At 41.5% G+C, this 20,877-nt stretch overlaps 1 protein-coding gene across 1 annotated transcript in view; it reads right to left on the minus strand.

Annotated features, from left to right (window-relative positions):
• Positions 1-19,254: 19,254 nt before the first annotated feature.
• Positions 19,255-20,877, minus strand: part of LOC119169564 (cell adhesion molecule Dscam1) — a 547,574-nt gene continuing 545,951 nt past the window's right edge. The window contains exons 26-27 of the mRNA XM_075876128.1: positions 19,960-20,090; positions 19,255-19,601 (exon numbers count right to left, since the gene is read on the minus strand). Coding sequence (XP_075732243.1) covers positions 19,528-19,601; positions 19,960-20,090 — 205 coding nt within the window. The 3' untranslated portion in view covers positions 19,255-19,527. The remainder of the gene's footprint in view (positions 19,602-19,959; positions 20,091-20,877) is intronic.

The following is a 20,877-nucleotide window of genomic DNA, read 5'->3' on the forward strand; positions in this document are numbered from 1 at the left end:
ATCAGAGGATATCGTTGAAAGCCCACCCTTCATCGATTCTGTACCTTGATTGTAAGGATTGCAACTGTCACCCGTTCCTTCGCGAAACAGAGGTGTTGTCCCAGCACAGGGATTGGACAGCAAGAGAAGTTGCTTAGAATTTTTATATCCGGAAGTATGGTGACACGTGTTTCACGAGTTTTTCGGTCACGTTGCACACACTGTAGATAGATTATCTAGCTCCCAAACTCTAATCTTTTACGTCCCTTTTTCATTATTTATATATGTGTATTCTTCAATAAACTTTCACTTGCTAGTTTGTGCTTGTGTGTGTCCCTTATCTGTTTCTTGGCGCTTTTTTCGCGCAGTTTTGTAGTTATGAATTACCAAATCATCCAGCATTGTTGCCTCTCCCTTGTTGCGCCAGTCAACTCGGTCCTGTGCTTGCTGCTACCACTTTATGCCCGCGAATTTCCTGATCTCATCTGCCCAGCTAACTTGCTGTCTCTCCTTCATTCACTTCACCCATTTGCCTTGTCTTGGAATCCAGTCAGTTCCCCTAATGACCAGTGCTTATTTCCCCTACGCGCTATGTGCCTGACCCACGTCCATTTCTTCTTCTTCATTTTCAAACTAGGATGACGCAGTGAGCAATGTCAAGGTAAATGATAGGTGTAACCTTAAAAGGCAAGAAGAGAAAGAATGAGTTAGAGAACAAACCGGCGTCTATATATATATATATATATATATATATATATATATATATATATATATATATATATATATATATATATATATATATATATATATATACTTGAAGGGAAGGCACGACAGGTCTTGGTATTTTCTATATTGAGTGTGCGCGCACGTGACATCTATAACAGTTTTAAGTACATCGTCCAGTTTTTCTTTAAAGATAAAAGGGAACTACACGTGTGATAGTATGAACGTCACCTATCTTCTCGAGTGTTCAACATGCGGAGCTCAGTACATAGGTCAAACAGAGACAAGTTTCAGAATTCGTTTTAATAATCACCGTGCACATGCCGTAAGCCTCCCTAATCTACCGCTGTCGAAGCACGTCAGTATGCCTGGCCATGGTTTCGACAAAATTAGGGCCACTATTATTCAGTCCGGTTTCAAGACAAATCACGATAGGGAAGTGAGAGAATCCTTCTAGATCCACAAATTTAACACCATTAGTTCAGGTATCAATGAAAACGTAGGAAAGCTCACCTGCATCGCACTATAACAACACGACTTCTTAGATTAGTAAAATATTTTAGTGTATATTAAAATGTATATTAGTCAACCGTGGTTTCTTTACTTCAGAGCTCTTTTACATGTCCTGCCAACCATACTGTGCCCCGCGTGTCGATGCGCAAGGAAATTTGAAACTTGTATATTCATGCACCCGTCGCATGTCAGTCATGTCAACACAAGATTCTGACAGATTACCATTTTTTTACTTTGATTGTCCTAGCTGATATACCGAGAGTTTATCACGTGAGCCTATAAAAGCGGCTGCATTGTATCATACCTACTTACTCTGACGAAGGCGGTGCCACGGCCGAAACGTTAGTAAATACGATTTCCTTTTCAAATGTGCTATCTGCAAGTTCATTTAATAAATATATATATATATATATATATATATATATATATATATATATATATATATATATATATATATATATATATATATACATATATAATATGCGTATGCATATTCAGGTCATGATGGCGACGGCAATATTAGCCGAGAGTGTCAGTATACTTGCTGTTGCAATAAAAACTATAAACTATATATGGTAATACTATGTAAGCAATATTTCCGAGTGAGCACAGGCCACTATAGCTTTTGCTGCATCTTTAGTTCTGCTGAGCTACTATCATTTCTGCAGCAGTGGGGTTCACCAGGTGAACATGTCTTCGTACATTGTGAGAGCCCTGTTTTTTTTTTTTACTAAAATAGTCTTGAAGTATCTATCGCGGTGTACAGTTTCAGTCTGGACGATGAAGGCATCGTTTGGTTCAGTTATGCCTAAAGATTACTTAAGTGGTGATATGTTTTTGTCTTACACAAAGTCATTACATGTTACTCTACACTATTGATTCTAGTCTGTGTAAAATATTGATTTAGTTGAAGTCTGAACTGCGTTGCTGTGTAGCAATCAATGCTTTTTTAGAGCTATTTGTAATGATGGTCGTTTTTAGGCATATTAGGTTCAACGAGTTCACTGCAGGTACTTACGTCACCATAACAAGGGGGAAGATAAGCGTCTTGTTTGTTTCGCCAGCCGAGCTATACATTAAGGATTGAGCTTAGATCAATATTATTGAATAATTTTGAGTTGTGTTTTAGCATTGCGCGAAAAAAATATATTTATTTTGCGACTTTTTAAATGTCGTCTGTATTTTAATTTCCTAAAACCCGGAGTAAATTTAGGGTCATGTGTTTAGGTTAAACTTTCAGAACTGCGTTTTCCGAGCGTAAAGGTGAAATGTGTGACGTAGTTTTTCAATATAAAATTTTATTTGGGTCAGCACGTGTTGCAATATATTGCACATTGGGGGGGCTTTTTGGTGAACAGAGAGCAAGGCGTATTTGAAGACATTGACCAAAAGAAGACGTCTCGCAACAAAAATATGGTTTTATTCGCTGCTTCCTGACAAATAAGACAAATACTTATAGTAATAAACTGACGCAAGTACTTTATTTTAATCTGTAACTTTATTTCTCTTCTCAAAAACGCGATTACCATAAGCAGCACAAAAGTTTCGGTTCATTCACGGGAGACATTCATATGTTCCTGAATGAATAAAGAAATCTCGAAGATTACAAGGAGCAAGGAATATTGGCACGACAAATGGAAGCAGCCCAAGCACAAGGAATTTGTTTTGCGCCGATTTAAAGTAATGCGTAATACATCAGGGGCTTGATAGGATTGAGTAAAAAAAAATTATGCCTGACCAATAGAGCAGGCAAATGGTAATTCGAAAAAAAAAACTTTGGCAAATCGTAAATGTTGTTGTCGGCTACCCTCTGCCTTCCAGTATACTTCCTGAAGTCATATACTCCAATACAGTTTAACCATTTAACACCTACTTCGCCTGCATTGGTTCAACATCAGCTAAAAAGTTCACCTGTATCATGTACTTTCAGACTCACATCTGAACTTTTTTGTCATGTATGACATCGACCCTGCGGAAATCAGATCTATTTTCTCTGGATTGCCAATAAATAAATCAACAGGTCTAATTATAATAACTGCAAGACTTCTCCGAGAAAATATATACGTCCTCGGACTAGTTTTGTGTCGCTTTTTTAACCACTTTGTGGGAGCGGCCATTTACCCTTCTTTTTTGAAAAAAAAAAGCAAAGGTAATTCGAATATATAGAGGTGGCGGTCATTCTCAACCGTCAACTCTAAGCCAATCTTTGTTTTAAAGATAATTAACAGTTTATTCTGAAAACTTTTTGCCAATCGTTTTTTAAGTTTATTGCGAAATAAAACATGCTCTCCTATCAGCAACATGAATTAAGACCAAACTATTTTACGTCCACCGTTGTTTTGATGCTTACGCAATTTATAAACACAGGATTGAATGAAAATAAGTTACTATCAATTATCTTTCTGGACCTAAAGATTGTATCTGACCCGTAGACCACTAAATACTGCTAAATAAATTACTACATTACAGTTTCCATGGAACCATTCCAGGACGTCTTTTTAACTACTTGGGACGTCACCAACAGGCTGTGTTCATTATTGACTTCTTGACTTCTATGAGTCACTTGAATACCTGTTTTGCCCAGGCTTCAGTGGTGAGATCATAACTGTTGTCGTTGTAGATAAATGACCTTCGGTGGATATTACGGTCTTCTAACAATCTATGTATGCTGATGATACTTGTGTCATAGTAACAGGTCAAATCTTGAGTGGAAGCCTAAAATCGAATAAGATAAGCTTGCTCATTGGTTATCAAACAGTAAAATACCTATAAATACGGATAATACCAAATGTAATACATTTAACTCTATTTTAACTTTCATTATTGCTAGTGAGATATACGTTAAATGTAACGATTCCGTCATCGGACAGGCAACGAAAATTAAATATCCTTGTGTCTATAATAATAATGACTTACATTGATAGCTGCAGATTCAGGACGTGTGTTCTAATTTAGACTCAGGGTGTCATGCACTCACTCATGCTCGGCAACATTTAAATAGCGCCACTCTACGAATAATTTATTATATATTCATTTATTGTCACACGTCAAATTGCATTGTATCTTGTGGGGGCACGTACACAACTTACTTTGGCTTAGTTAGAGGACTTCCAAAATGGGCTGTAATAAATATCACTTATTCCCAGTATAGCGACCCCAGTAAACCTCTGTTTTGCTTATTAAATTTTTCCCATTCGATGAGGTATAGAAATGAAAACTAGCCAAACATGTATACACGGTTATTAACTACTACATATGCGAGGTGTTAAAGTTTTTTGCCCTTTCTTATACTACCAGATACTTATACTACTTTCTTATATACTTTGGTAAATGGAATAATAAACGAACTAACAACGTATATAGTTAACAAATTTTACAGTTTGCTGGCAATAAGATCTAGATTGCTATACCTTTCGAAAGAAAAGCATGTTAAAATTACACTAAAACATTAGAAAAACTGTATTTAGAAGAATGTTTTCATTTAATATTGACCGGTCATGTTTAGTGTGGTGGTAGTCTTAACTTGAGTATGTAAATAGCGGTCGTTCTTTTTTTCTGTGTTGCAACATTTTTATTTTTTTCTGCTCTCTGTGTGGTTATTTATGTGCTATGCTGCTTATTTTCAGATTTTCGTTAGGTAATATAGAACTTCTTTTGTTAAGGTTTTAGAGGTGTCCTTATAAATATGTATTTTTAAACCCAAACTAGCCAATAGCAATGGGCCTACACAGTGTGTGCACACTTTATGAAACCATTGTGATCATTCAAACTACAAATTAAAAAAAAATAAATTCTACAGTGTTAGAGCTTGTTTCGCGGAGAGTCTGGCATCGACGTCGTCGGTTGTGAGAAAAAAATTATCATTTCGTTCATGACTCAAATTGAGAAACATGCAAATAAAATTATATAAAAAAAAACTTTCCGGCTCCAAAGGGTGATCGAACTTGAGTCTTGTGCGTGACAAGGAGGTGTTCTGCTACACGGTTACGCGTCTACTTGAGAGTACAATGAAAAGAATTTTCTATGCTAGGAAATGCAGTGAAAATAACCGTCATGCTTTACAAATACGCGTGGCCTGTATACAGGCTTCCAAATACGAAAGATAATATCACGGCGATATTGTGTGGTACAAGCGTACAATACTATCGTTGTTCAGAACAGTTGATTATAACCCTTTTGTGGTTTAAATCTGGCTGCGCAATACAAAGTCCACATGCCATACGGCCCGTATCTTCTTAAGACCACGTAGAGGGTGCGTAGCAAGTTCAAAAACATTTCAAGCGCATAATTGCTACTAGTTCAAACCATGCTACTTATTGCACAAAATGCACTATGGACAAGATATCACTATCGCATTCAACTATTAAAGGTGAAGCTTAAGACTCCCCAAATCTTTTTGTTTTTGCGACGAAAGAGATGGGGCCTTGAGAAGTTCGACTTGTATGCAGCTGTTTCCTCCAGAGCTGCAGCGATCAGCTTCCCTCTTCCGTAGCAGGTCGGTGGCCCATAGGTGACGGAGAGCATCGTCGGTGTGTTCGCGTAGGGTCGTGGAACATCAGAGGTGTACCTTGATGGCATCTTTGATGATGACGCAACCGGCCTGCCCAAGGTGTCAAATGAAAGAGCTTGGTGACAGGGGCAGGTGGCGTGTCCAGTGATACCACAGGCAAAACAGATGGGCCTATTGTCCGGCGTCCTCCAAGCGTCTGAGCGACGGTAAAAGAGAGCTGAAGATCGCGAAGGGATACGATGCAGCAATGGGGGTTGTAGGCACGACATGGGGCGGCATGGCAGGTTGAGCATAAGGCATACGTTGTTGCGTAGGCCGAGCAACGACGGCGGCGTACGTGAGAGGCGCAGTGACAGGTGGTTGCCGATGCATCGGTGAGAGAGCCTCAGCGACTTGGGTCCGAATGGCGTGTTGGAGGTCCGGAGCCAAAGCATGGGCGGGCTCATGTGTCAGTGGCAGCAGTGACAGCTGGTGCGCTGCCTCTTCGCGGACGAAATCCTTGATTGTCCAAAGCAGCGGCTGCTGATCGGCAGGACGGGCAAGTTACAAGCTTTCGAGCATGTCTGGCATCGTGAGGGCTTGACGAGCAATTGCGTGCTGCCTACGCAACTTGTCGAAGCTCTGAGCGAAGTGATTATGGGGGGATTTCTCGCCAGAAACATCTGCAAGGCGCCGTCGACGATATCTTTCAAAATGTGCCTGATCTTTTCTTCCTCGGGCAAGGCAGAGTTGACGTGGTTGCATCGATGCAATACATCTTCAATGTACCCCATGCAGTTTTCGCCTGGTTGCCGCGCACGTTGACGTAAACACTGCTCGGCTTGAAGCTTGCGGACAGCAGGTCGTCCAAATACGTCCTTAATAGCAGTCTTGAATGCAGACCACGTAGGATTTTCAGCTGCATGGTTATTAAACCAAAGTTGCATGATGTCCGCGAGATAGAACGTGACGTAGCCGAGCTTACTTGGGTTGTCCCATTTGTTACTAGCGCCGACTTTGTCGTACCTCGTCAACTAATCTTCGACGTCCGATTCAGTGGAGCCGGTGAAGATAGGGGGATCTCGTTGAGGATACACAGTGCCGCAAGTGACATGGACGGTCGAAGGTCCCACCTGGAGAGGCGTCTCGTTGGCCATGTTGGTGTCACGAAGAGGGGGAAGCATACGGGAGTGAAGTTCCAGGTTCCTACGGCAGTCCACACACCTGTACCAGATGTCAGGTGATTTATTCGCGTACAAATGAAATGGAAGGCAGAGGAACGTTGGCAGACCGAGGAACGCCAGAAGTCCGAAATCCAACAAAGCGCAAGCTCGGGTCGCGCGTGTAGATCACCAACGCTGTGGCTTGCCTTGCTTGCTGCTTCGTCGTCATCTTGCATTGTTCCCTACAGTTTGTATGTATGTATGTATGTATGTATGTATGTATGTATGTATGTATGTATGTATGTATGTATGTATGTATGTATGTATGTATGTATGTATGTATGTATGTATGTATGTATGTATGTATGTATGTATGTATGTATGTATGTATGTATGTATGTATGTATGTATGTATGTATGTATGTATGTATGTATGTATGTATGTATGTATGTATGTATGTAATGCATGTATGTATCTTTGTATGTATGTATGTATGTATGTATGAACACTACAAATTAGAACATCCTTTCACAATACTTGTTACGAAATTAAATTTTAGCAGCCTGTGAATGGTGGAGGGAAATGGTATAGCGTTTCTCAACGTGCAGACTCCAGAGTTATCATGCTTTTTGCTGTCGATACTGCGCACAGCTCCGCAATAATTAAAAGCTTCTCACTCTCGTGGTACCTTATATAATCCCAAAAAACCGTTAAACCGGCGCACCTCATCTATTTACTGTTTAACTTTCGAGCAAGTAAACCTAAATCCCAAATGTTCTCCTGTGCGTATCAGCGCACTCCAAATGAGAAGTGTGTAATGGCTGACGTGTTTCACGAGTGAGGCGGCGCATAAACGAGAGTGTGAGGATGTGATTCTAATATTAAGCAGCGGTTGCCAATATCTCCGTTCGCACTTCTGTTCCACTATGCATGTTTTCGCTTTTCGAGATCACACCAGCCTTTTTTTTTTCTCCTTCGGCGTCGCGCTTTCGCCGAGTGTCGACATGCGCTGCGGGCTATCGACACTAGCGGGCATTCCAGCAGAATCAAATAAGAATGTTTTTACTTCAGGCGGAGTCCTTATTCTCGCAAGAAGAGCAAACACTTATATGTTGCCGAGCGTGCATCTCTTTGCCAACAAGCTTAGCGCGTGCCGAAATTTGGAATGGCACTCATCCTACTTCACTCTTGTTTGTTTGCTTGCTCGTTTCTTACTTTGTTTGTTTCCGGCTGTTTTAAGCCATCTGTGCTTCCACCTATATTTCAGAGTCGTCTCCAATCACAGGCCACAGAATTCGAACCTGTGATTGATTGATTTGTGGGGTTTAACGTCCCAAAACCAACATATGATTATGAGAGACGCCGTAGTGGAGGGCTCCGGAAATTTCGACCACCTGGGGTTCTTTAACGTGCGCCCAAATCTGAGCACACGGGCCTACAACATTTCCGCCTCCATCGGAAATGCAGCCGCCGCAGCCGGGAATCGAACCCGCGACCTGCGGGTCAGCAGCCGAGTACCTTAGCCACTAGACCACCGCGGCGGGGCGCGAACCTGTGACAGATAGCTCATTTTGGCATGTGCGCTTGCATTGAAACATAGGCGTGAAATCACCCGAGAAGCTCCGATTAGGCTGGAAAACGTCGAACGTGGAATTCAAAGACCACCTTCGTAATAGTTGAAGATGCCTGAGACTAACGCCTTGACGACGCTGACCACCTTTTTTCTCTTTTTTTATATCCCATCTCTGCGCGCATTTGTGTGTGTGTGTGTGTTTGTGTGTGTTTGTGTGTGTGTGTGTGTGTGTGTGTGTGTTTGCACGCTTCGGTTTTCCGTTGGCAGTTTCCTTTAGGAAAAAATCTGCTTAGCTATCTGTTTTTTTATTTGTAATGCTTCTTTAACAAGTGGGCATTCATCGTGGCGCTGAGATGAAAGACGGAATGAACATAAAAGGGAGAAAAAAAGCAAACCAGAGAGCAGTCACGTTGGCTACCCTACACCGGGGGAAAGGAAAAGGGTAGCGGAGAATGGTGAAAGGAAACGTCTGAAAAGCAAAGGTGGAAAACCAATCTGCTCAAACGTAAAGTCAACGTTGCCTAGTGATGATTGCCTTCGTACATATCGCAGTTCTTCTGTAGAGCGTGCTCTGCCCTTATAACACCATTTCAAAGGAGAAGCTACCATGCCGCCAAAGGGGATTTTAAGGAAGCCGAAGTCGATTTTAAATTATAACTTAGCACAGAATGAGAAAGAGTTTTGACGATCCCAGAACAAGTTTTGAAGATCTTGTACAAACACGTTGAGCCAATAGAAGATGTCATAAGACTATTTTACAGGCTGATTTAAGCTCTCTGTTCAAACTGTGTATATTATTACAATGCTTTAAAGCTGCGAATCACTGCAAATAGTTGCGGTTCAGCCAAAGGTGTTTTAAACCATCCATTCACAGTACGACATCCTCTGGTAGCACGACATCACCCAAGATTATGATCTCATTGGTTGTGAATAGTGCGGCTGTAAGATCGGATGATAAGGTCGAGGCCCCTGTCGGAGCAGATATCAACCACTGAGCGATGTTAATCACTGTTGTCAAACGGCATGCGTGCTGCTGGCCGCACTCGGCCGTAGTATACGAAACTGCGAGCAACTTATCGGCGTGCAATCGTGGAGGGCGTGATGGGGCGAAGCTCAAACCGTCAAGTGTGCTCATGAGGGTGCAGCGATCGCTAGGGATGTAAGTGTGTCTCATAAGTTGAAGAGGCAAGACCAAGGTAAGAAGAGGGTATAGATATAATAGCCCGTAGTGGCATTCGTACAAAGCGGGCCACTAAATTTGCGGTGCGATGATTTGATGATACTCTACCCTAAGCCCTGACAACATTGAAAAGTCATTTTAGGGTCCCTTTAGGTACATTGTCAATATTAGTGTTGTAGCATTAGCGCACACAAGCATCTGCTACATTACTGTGAGTGTCATCTCTCGAAACATAGCTGCACTTTTTCCTCCCTCTCTTAAACTGGATTTGGAGTAGCATATTAGGCGGCACGCCGGAAGGTGCAGTTCTGTGTTATTACTTGACGATACTGTCTCTGTCGTGTCATTCTCAGGAGATGTGGAAATATGGTCAAGTTTAGTGGATGACATTGTGTTGAGGGTGCGATACATTCGAAACACCGAGCGCCTTTGATTGAAAAAAAAAACTATTTAAGTTCTGCCGCACTATTAGTAAACAACTTGCTTTCGCCCAAGTGATAATATAACTGTAGATAAACTCACTTGTAACAAGTTGGTATTAGTGCCTCGATGATTGCTCATATATATATATATATATATATATATATATATATATATACATATATATATATATATATATATATATATATATATATATATATATATATATATATATATATATATATATATATATATATCACAGCAGTGTGCATGGTATGAACGAGAATGCTATTCAGTGTACATTCAGTGTACATTGTATACATTTTGCAAGGGAAAAAAGCGCAAATGATAAATACGTGTTGGTGTTGCAAAATCTTACCATGCGTAACACTCACTTAAGGCGCGCCATAGCGGCACATGTGCTCTTCTGAATCTTGGCACACAGGCGCAGTCTCTTTGTCGAGTGCACTTGGCTCAATTCACGGCTCCTAAAATGGCTACAGCACTTTGGCGTGCCATTTCCGAAATTCTACTAGCATTTCTTACATTTTATGAGAGCAGAAAATATGTGAGCCCAACAATTTTCGTGCGGTGCTACGCCGACAGCGCCTTCTACGCAGAAGGCACTCCTAAATTCAGGGATTTGATTTTTAATGTCATTTCAATCTGATAACTCTACCGTTGGTAAAAAAATTGGTAAATAAATGCCAAGAAGTTTAGCGCGCAATGTAAAAAGCAGCAGGAAAAAGTTAAAGTAATCTGTAATCTGTAATATGTAAGCTGTAATCTTCCGAAAATTTTGTGGTCTACTTTTATGTGCAAGCTCAAAAATTGATCTTCTTTAAGTTGAAATGTTTACAGAATCTGTGTGTAAGTTTGAAGTAAAAATAGTGTATTTTTTATTCGGTACGTGTCTTTGAGTCGTGGGGTTGCTGTCGCTCTTATTTTCTGATAATCGGTGGAAAATTTCAGTGCGCATTTTGTAACCCGGCAACACCTGCTATTGAAACATACTGACTTCCTGTGTACCAAGGTCTCCGTGTAATATGTAATGCTAAGCGATCCATGCCAAGTAGTTCAAACAAATTTGCAATGAAGATGTTGCTGGAATGAGTTAAATATTTGTATGGCCTAGCCGAGCCGTGACAAAGAAGATGCCGCACGCAATTATTGATCCAGTGCACGCTGTCCTCTTGTGCACGCTTACCAGCCAGTTTTATTATTTTTTTGTTGTGTGCAGTTGCCTGTTTTTAGCCATTGCTTAGTTCGTCATCGGTTCGGGAACTCCGCAAGCTTCTGATACTCTAGAATGCTTTTACAAGTTTGCCCTTCCACACCACATGCGCATGCGCGCGTTTGTTTGCGCTGATCCAGCGACGGAAGCGTAGCGACAGCTGTGAGACCTTAGTGGTGCGCTTTGAACGAAAACATGAAAGCGAGGAAAGGAATATCGTTCAGCGGGACTAAACGAAGCGAGCTTATGCATGGAAAAGGCCTGGCGAGGAGCCCAGAAAATTGCGGCGACATTCACTCGCGGCAGGCCTTCTTCGAAAAAGTGCTGTGCGCTGTTTTTTTTCTTGTTCATTTCACGTTCGCACTGGTGATCATTCTTGCGCGCCTGTACGGACTTATCAGTTTATGCGGCTCGGAATGGATTGCAAATGCAGCGGCAATTTTTTCGGCCTGTCTCTCCGACCCGAGAAGTTCTCGCTGGTTATTCTAGTTCAAACGAAAGACGAAGCATACCCTTTGTGTGCGCGGTGTGTCGGTGCCCTACCATCAGTTGGGCCACGGCTCTTTTCTTTCTTTCTTTCTTTCTTTCTTTCTTTCTTTCTTTCTTTCTTTCTTTCTTTCTTTCTTTCTTTCTTTCTTTCTTTCTTTCTTTCTTTCTTGTTTCTTTCTTTTTTCTTTCTTTCTTTCTTTCTTGATTTCTTGATTTCTTTCATTTCTAGGCATCCGCAGCAGCATTGTTGCGCAGCATGCGTACGGCTGCTGTGAACGCTTCAAAAAGCTGATCATTTAATTAAAAAAAAAACTGGGACTTTTCATTCGACACGATGACTGTTAGCATCTTTTTTCTTTTTTCGAAACATTTTGGAGCACCGACATGGCTTTTTGATAGAATATTTAGCTTTCTTATAAATATCCTGGGCTGGATTGCAGCTCATACCTTTACACAGTAATCTAGCAAAAAAAATGTTTGCCTTTTTGTACTTGACCTGATTGTTCTAGGAATAAAGCAAGCACATAATTTCAAATATACGGTTTCATGCAAAAAATACCACAAGATGGTACACCGCATAAGCACCGCACATATTACCCGTATTACCAGAACACCATTCAGTATATCATGGTACAAGTGGCCATAAAATATCGAGTAGCTCGGAAAATCAGCATTGACGCATAAAAAAAAAACTTTCAATCCTGCAAAACAATCATCTTCACCACAAATTCGTGGTTTCATGCGTGTATCCTAATCAACATTGCACTTCTTGTGGTCTGTATTCAGATGTGAAATGGCTCTGCGAACTGATATGAAAGAAACACATAAATTAACAGTACCACTGTTTTCAGACTACCTTGACCAAAGCAACGGGTTAATCACTATTTGTTTCTCCTTGCTGTACGTTCAAATAATGGCTCTTTTATGTATACCAATAACTTCGGTTGGGAGGTTACAGCTGCCTAAGCAGAGTTACGCCGATTAAGCAACACGAAATTGGATGCGCACAAATAATTGAAGGGCAGAAAGGTGGGACCTAATGACTTGGATGCATGTGGCAGTTTCTTTGTTGGCATACTACACCAAACAAAACACAAAAAACTGTGTTCGCTGAGTTGACATTGCCGAACCGCAAACCCCGCGGCTGAACCGTGTATGGTGACCGCAATCATGCAAATGGAACAGAATCGACGAGGTTGCCTGGTAACGACGACGTGCAGTGAGTTTAAGCCGATGCTCATGGCGACACGGCCGACTCTCACTTCCGTGTCAGGTTTACTCTTCTGAAATGACTTCGGCGTCAACATCCGAGCTGAATACGATAATTATTTATCGCTGCCTGCATGCGCTTGCGTGAGGGGAGAGAAGTGGTGATTGCGATATTTGGTCTGCATCAGCACGGACGCTATTGATTCACGCCTGCCGGAGTCATTTTTTTTTACTGGTGTTGTTTGCACGGAGTGGATTGCGGTGAGAATCGCGGTGACAGTATGCATTCGTAACAACTGTGCCCTCCGACTAACCCGTAACTTCGTGTCATGGGTTGGACAGCGCAACGCGTTTTCGTGAGCTTGGATTGCTGACCTGTCTTCTTTCTGTGAAAGAATGTTAGTTGGTGGGTGAAGGGAGACATAAACTGACGGTTTTCTGCTGCGGCGGAAGGGCGCCACGACGTTTGAACACGTGAGCTAATGGCATTGTCATTTCTACTCCTTCACTGTCGCTGATGGCTGACCCACTCGCACGTGCTGCTTTCGGGTTGAAGACCAGCAAAGAGGGTGCAGCGTATAGTCCGCGCCGCCTGTCTGTCTCTTTTTTTCTCTCAAACACTGCGTCGTGTCACCTTATGGCTGATAGAAATTAGGTGCCTTTTTCCTTCTTGAAGAATCACTACCACAACCTTTTCTCACCGTAGGCTACAGGACAACGTCCGCCACACACCACATCACGATAAGACAGATGCTTGGGCTAGTTGGTGCGCTCTTTCTGTTCTTGTATCTTCTTCTGTAGTTACGTCGTAACTAATCATAGTCTTGCGCTGTGCAAATATGTTGAGCCACATCACAGCCGCATCGCCGAGGAGAAGGCCGTGGCGCTTCGGTGTGGTGGCGCCATCTAGTTTTGCATAGACAAACAAGCTGCGAAAAATGGTCTATAAAATGCAAGGCTATGGCTTGACTTTTATTAATCTGCCAAGGCAAGCACCAAACACACAGGGAAACAACTGATAAACACTTCACGCTTGCCGTTCGAAGAAATGTTGGCCGCTCATCTCTGTGCTTTGCTGCAAATGAAATCGAAAGAGCCTTCTGTCTGTAGGCGCCGCGTGAGATATGGCACCACGTGGCAGTGACGTAAAGAAATGAAAGTTCTTTAGAACGCAGAGCCACGGGTAGGTGGCCACACCGTGTTATTTCAGCAAAGCGCAGGAAACACCTGCTTTTTTCATTCGATTGAAGAATCGATAGGTGGGGTTTAACGTCCCAAAACTACCATATGATTATGAGTGATGCCGTGGTGGAAACATCCGGAAATTTCTACCACATGTGGTTCATTAACGTGCACCCAAATATGAACACACGGGCCTACAACATTTTCGCTTCCATGAAAAATGCAGACGCCGCAGCCTGAATTCGATCCAGCGACCTGCGGGTCAGCAGCCGAGTACCTTAGTTACTAGACCACCACGGTGGGGTCGCTTTTTTCATTCGTAGCGTCACAATGTCAGCGCACCGTAATAAACACATACATACATACATACATACATACATACATACATACATACATACATACATACATACATACATACATACATACATACATACATACATACATACATACATACATACATACATACATACATACATACAGATGGGCAGGTAAGCAGGCAGACAGAAAGGGAGAGAGGGATGGAGGGAGACAGGCAGGCTGAAATTTATTCATTGAACTTCCTAGCTCGAAGTATCCCAAGAATAACTATCGTCTTTCAAAAAGACCTTGGAACGGAGAGGCCTCCGTTTACAATGTTGACGTAGTTTGTCGTAGCAGTCAGACGCCACGATTCACGATTATTTAGGAATGGTATGCAAATATGCTGTACTTTCTCACCATCTCGTTGTTTGTCTCCAATTGTGCACAGTGACCTGATGGGAACGTGCTATTCAACGACACGCGCTACTCCATGCTCTCTACTCAGTTGAACTTTAAGGCAGTTGATGACTATTTAAAAACTTTTTTTTTGTATTTCATGCATACGTTTTTTGTACAGGATGGACATTGCCTGAGCGACGCTTTCATTGATAATCTTGATTGCCCTTCAAAACGCTCTATTTATGAGCGAATTTCCGCTACGCCGCAAGAGTTGCCAGTCAATGCTACCATGGCATGCCATCGACTTCAGCTAGCTTACCTAACCTTACGTTTTCAAGTAACAAAACATCTGTTGACATGCTCCGGCTCTTTAGAAAATGTATGACGTTCTTACGGCATTTGTTTGTCATATGACTATTGCTTGCACTCGTCACTGTTTCCTTCAGTTCCCCCCTCTGTCTCGACCCGCTCTAACCGTTCGCGCTAAACAAACGCGTGGACTCGTACGGTCCAGTATTGGTGTTTGAACTGTTGTAGCAAAATACACACTTCTTTTCAATCGAGACAAGGTGAGTAATTACTAAATATTGAATTGATCGAAAACTCACAGAAACAACATCTGATATTTTATTGAACCACATTTTATAAACAATGCACATTTTACAGCGTACTTTTATTATACATGCTTTCTGTGAGACACAAATCGAAAGGCACCATTGCGTGTTCCTGAATTTCGCTAACCAATCAGTTTCGAAATAAATTATGGAGCTCACTATTTTTGATCTGTGAGTAGGGGATACTTTATGTGGTTGTTCTCACAAGTACCCGGAACAGTATGATGGTAAGAAAAACCACAGGGGTCATATTGAACACTTAAAATTCTTGAACGTCACTGAGGTGATCAAGAGAGTACTGATAAAATATGGTTAGAAATGACTAGACTTGAGATACGGTGACTTGCCTCGCTTGCGCGAGGAGACTTCTGTTCGAAAGTTGGACTTTTTCACACCCGCGAACGTTGTATTGACACATATTCATTCTCTTCGCATAATAGAACAAGTAAGGCTCCCTTACGTAGCTGATAAGAATTATATTATTCTTGAAAGAGGATATATATGAAATGGCAGTGTGTTTCTGAAAAAATAACAGTCTTCTGCACGTTTTCCTAACCGAAGAAAGTTAATAACAATATGTTACATAAAAATGAAAAATATCAGTGACTTGTAAACCTAATCGCAGTGTTTTGAATTTCATTACTATTACTTTTGGAGTGGTTACACGATATTGATCATATTCATATTGGTCATATCTTATTGATAATATGATAATATTGACAAGGTCGAGTGGTTACTCGGCTTTGCCAATACGATCACGATTACGGAACCTTATTGCGAAGCTATAATTTTGTAGACAGATGCATAACAAAATGTTGGATAATAATAATCGCAAATAAATAAATTAGTGAAAAAATTCAACACGAAACTTCTTTACACGTTATTTTTGGTGTGAGCTCTCTTCTTCTTGACGATATAAGATGCTCACATCACCAGCACTACAGGAAGCCAGAAAGGTGTGCCCAATTTTGAATATTTCGTTGCTTTCATAGACGATACCATACATTTGCACTGTATTCCTCGAGCAAGCGAACATCCCATTGCGTGACCTATATATTCCTATTATGTATAGAAGACGTTAAATAAACGCGCCACTAGGTAAAAAAAGGGGCACATTAGTTAAAAAAATTTTTCATCACAGTAAGTCCATCACTAGAGTTTCATGTGTTCTATAAAAGGTTCGGATATACGCATCAAACTTTGGTTGTTAAAACAAATATTTTTTAATGTCAATTTTAACCCGCATATGGATCTATGTGTGCGCTGTAGGTTCGAATTGAGCTTGGAATCCATAATTTATTTGGCGTGGTTGCATTGTTATTTAGACAATTAGGATACAAATAAGTAATTGTTTAGAGGGAACATAATCATGCTTAAGTCTTTCAGCACTCTATGTAAACTAAGTATACCTAACAGCGCCATGCAAAGTAAGAAAAGCTCTTCAAATAATAATTACCTTTGTTGAGAAGTGTTCAGTTCTTTTACAGTGCTATACAAATTTAACATATGAATTTCTCTCTCTTCACTGAAAGTAGAAAGACAGCGCGTTCTTACAATAAAAAGCAAAACAAATGGTGATACTTTACTGTACTATGTCACTGTTCATGTCTGCGATCGTGGAAAACGTATGACATTGAAAGACATCATCCTAAACAACTTAACGTTCGCGCACGCTGAAAACGCAATGCTTTTGCTGATTACAGTGTTCAGGCAGAAATTCGTAGCTGGCGTTCCCACAGAGGGATCACAACTCGCATCTCCTAAAGGGGCCCTCCAACGCCCGAAAACATCAGTGCTAACTGCAAAACTCAAAGTGGCTCTCGCCAGAACTACTAAAAGCGAAAATTACAATGGAAAGCGCAAGCCTGTGATAGGAAAAATTTAACGTTAAATGTTATCGCGGCATCGCATCAAAATAGAGATTACTATTGCCAGGATTACTATCGTCAGGAGGCAAGCCGCCTCCTTTTGTCCTGACCGCGGTGAGTGTAATTTTATTGTACAATAATAAAATAAATAGAAATAAATAAATTTAATTTTTCTTTAGCATGGTTTTTGACTGAACGCGGAAGAGAATAAAGCTCTCCGATTTTTCAGCTTGAAAACGGCAAAGCCAGACAAAGAATGTGCTGAACGCCATGGTGCTTGTGGAAATGCACCCGGAATGCTCCAGGCACTGTCGGTTGAAAAAAAAAAACTCGAAGAAAAAAACTATCGTTTTCTCTTCAACTCCCACATTATTTGTAACTATCGGAATACGTTGCACATATTAGGCAATATGGCATTCCAGCTTTCTTTACCGTAGGGCTTTCAGCTTATTTTATTAGACAGCCTTCCTACGTCAAAGGGCAAGGGAGACTCGGTCAGGTGAGCCCGTGAAAACTGAGTTGAGGGTAACCTACTATATCATTGTATTTTGAACTCTCTACGCTGAAGAACTTTGCACTGCGTGCCCCGATCGCTGCCGTTCTTGCGGCATCTATCTATTAAGCTTTCAGTCTATACGCAACCAGCTATAAAAACATGTAAAACAATTAGTTCGCGAAAAGTGTTAAAGGGCCTCTTTAAGGAGTGGTCCATTTCATGTGCCTTACGACACTCGACAATTCGTAGAACTATCGAAACTGAGACTGGGTGATGCGCCTACCACTGCTAGCAGTTTTCAACCTTTGAAGGTCAGTGAGAATCTGGAGAACAGCGCCAACTTTTCGATTCTTTGACACACACCTAACCTCATTCCACCTAGGTACCACACTGTTATCAAACAATTTTTCAGCTATACATAGTGCAAATATATGAATCCTGTATATTGTAGATGACAAATTTTTGAACAATAGGTGTCGCTGCAGTTGACGTTTCATCCAATGGTTTAGAATGCCTGCTTCAGAGCGTCTAGGCAGGCAAGCGCTAAGGTGAGGATTTACGGGCTCTAAGAAGAGAAGACCACTATTTGAAACGTTCACTCCAGCGACCCACCTTGTGCAAGGATTCGTCATCTATCCAAGGGTCCACCTTATCCTGAGCTCCTGCTCTGCTTATTATATTAACAAGGAATATAACAGCGACACATAACTGCCAACAGTATTCGCACACTTAAAAGGACGTAGTGATTGAGCAGAATAACAAGTTAAAACGTTTCTTGGATGTCTGTAGGTTTCATCTGAAAGCTAAACCATTCGTGAAAGTCTGTAGGTTTGTTAGACCTAAAACTCAATATAAATTCACGCGAGACATTTGCAGAGAGATGTGGCTCATCTCGTCTCTCCTTCATGTTTTGTACGCGGAATGTATGGAAATGCATCTCTAAATTTGTAGTTCAACACATCACTCTAAACGGGAGCGATCTTGCTTACTACACTCGTTCATGTGCTTCTGGTAAGTTGTACAAACGATGAAACGTCAAACAACAATCTGCGAACAAGCTCAGCACCTTGTGCTACAGTTTACCGAAGGTGCTTTTTTTGTTGTTCTTGAGTCTTCTTTTTACAAGTGGTGCGCGCTGTCGTATCGTCTTTATGGAAGCACAACTGATGACCCAACGTTGGCAGGCAAGCACTGCGTACGGTGGCGCTTGCATTGTTCTGCAGTCAGGGGTCGTAAAGGGAGTTCGTTTTTGAAACAATGAGATGCGAAAAAACACACACACACACACACACACACATGTCCGGTCACTGAAAACTGTTGAACAAAGCATCTCTGAACAACGTCCACGAACTTCACAGGAGTAGCTCTTTTGATTTCTTCTTTGTGTACTTATTATCTCTCGTCTTCCGGTCACAGACAAAATAACGTTAGTGGCTCTGGTCGTAACAACACTTGAACACTTGACTTAGCTTATCACATTGTTCATTCACGAGTGAGCACACTGTATGCGCCGTCACCGTCAGATCTACGCACGAAGTCACGTGCACTCTCTAGTCTCACACATACGTCGACTTGAGCTGAAGCATTAATCAGGGTGGATTTCGCGTGCATCCGGTCCTAAGGCGCACCAAAATCCAAGCGGCGCACGGATCCACGATCTCTCATCCGTATGCACACTCACTTCGGCTCGGCGTCTCAATGATACGTCACGTAGGACACGGCATGCACGGGTCTCGTCTTCCCATACTGCACGAGTGACAGGTTTCGACCTGCAAAAGACGATGTACAGGTTAGCTTTGGGTGCAAACAGTCTCTCGATTGGGACAGTACACCGCCAGCGTAGCCAGGGGGTGCCAAACCATGCTCTCTCCATTCCCCGAATTTTTCTTTTCGCTGTAGCATACAAAGCACGAAATGACTCTCGACAACATCTGCCAGATGACCCCCACTTCTAATCAAGGTGGTGCCTCCACAACCACTGAAAAAACTGAATATTGTCCCTTATGCTATTTTGGCGTCATCGTACGAGTGCTTAAATACGTTGCCTAACGTATACGTTGATATAAGTACACCCTACAACTCAATATAAGAATACAGATGGAAGCCTTTGTAGTGACAGTGACATACCCTTTTTTGAATATATTTGAAAGTCTCGATCGCATTCCGCTTCTGACATTTCTAAGTTCTCCGACGTGGCAGCGTTGCCTTCAAATACACGATTCTCCTCTTCGTCCGGGTTGCTGTCTTCGTCAGAGATCCTGTAATTATATGAATAAATTAGTTTAGAGCATTATTTCAAGTCTAGAACGACCACATTTTTCTTTGTTTTCTTGTGTGTGTATGCCCAGAATAGGAAACAAAGTAAAAAAAAAGCTAGAAAAATCGAAAAAAGAGGGAATCTAAGGTGACCGTAGCAAAACATATGGGCCTAGGTAAAATATGGGAGACAATGTAACAGTACGCTATGTTGGGCCAGTTGATGTATCGTTACTTGGGGTGCGCGGTGCAAGCTTAAAAACCAAGAAAATTGAGAAGAGACAGAAAGAATGAATATCGCGTAAATTTATATCCTGTTTTACGCCTAAAGAAACGTACAGACCTTCACGGTTGTGTGTACATTTTTGACAAAAACTCGACACATACGTGAAACATCTTAACTCGCTATTCTGCTCAATTACAGCGCACTCTTTCTCCCTCTTCTCAATACTCTCGGTTTTTAACCTTGCGTCACGCCATTCAAGCAGAGACAGTATATATCACAAACACAAGAAAGAATATAAATCGAAACGTAATTATGAAAAAAAAAACTTGTGATCACAGAAAAATACTTCGCTGCTGAGAGTTCGTGGGGAAAAACAATAAAAAGTACACAGATAAAAAAAAGAACGCTTCGAAATTTACAACGTGAAACAACACCCACAATGAACATTGTCAATAGGTGTTGAAAGAAATCTACACGCTCAAATGAATACGAAAGTGTGAACAAAGACAAACGGTGCGTAGCTGTATCTACCAGGTACTGCTGCGCAGTGAGAATACGTGTAC

This window comes from Rhipicephalus microplus, chromosome 2 (assembly GCF_043290135.1).
Source record: "Rhipicephalus microplus isolate Deutch F79 chromosome 2, USDA_Rmic, whole genome shotgun sequence".
Lineage (NCBI taxonomy): Eukaryota > Metazoa > Arthropoda > Arachnida > Ixodida > Ixodidae > Rhipicephalus > Rhipicephalus microplus.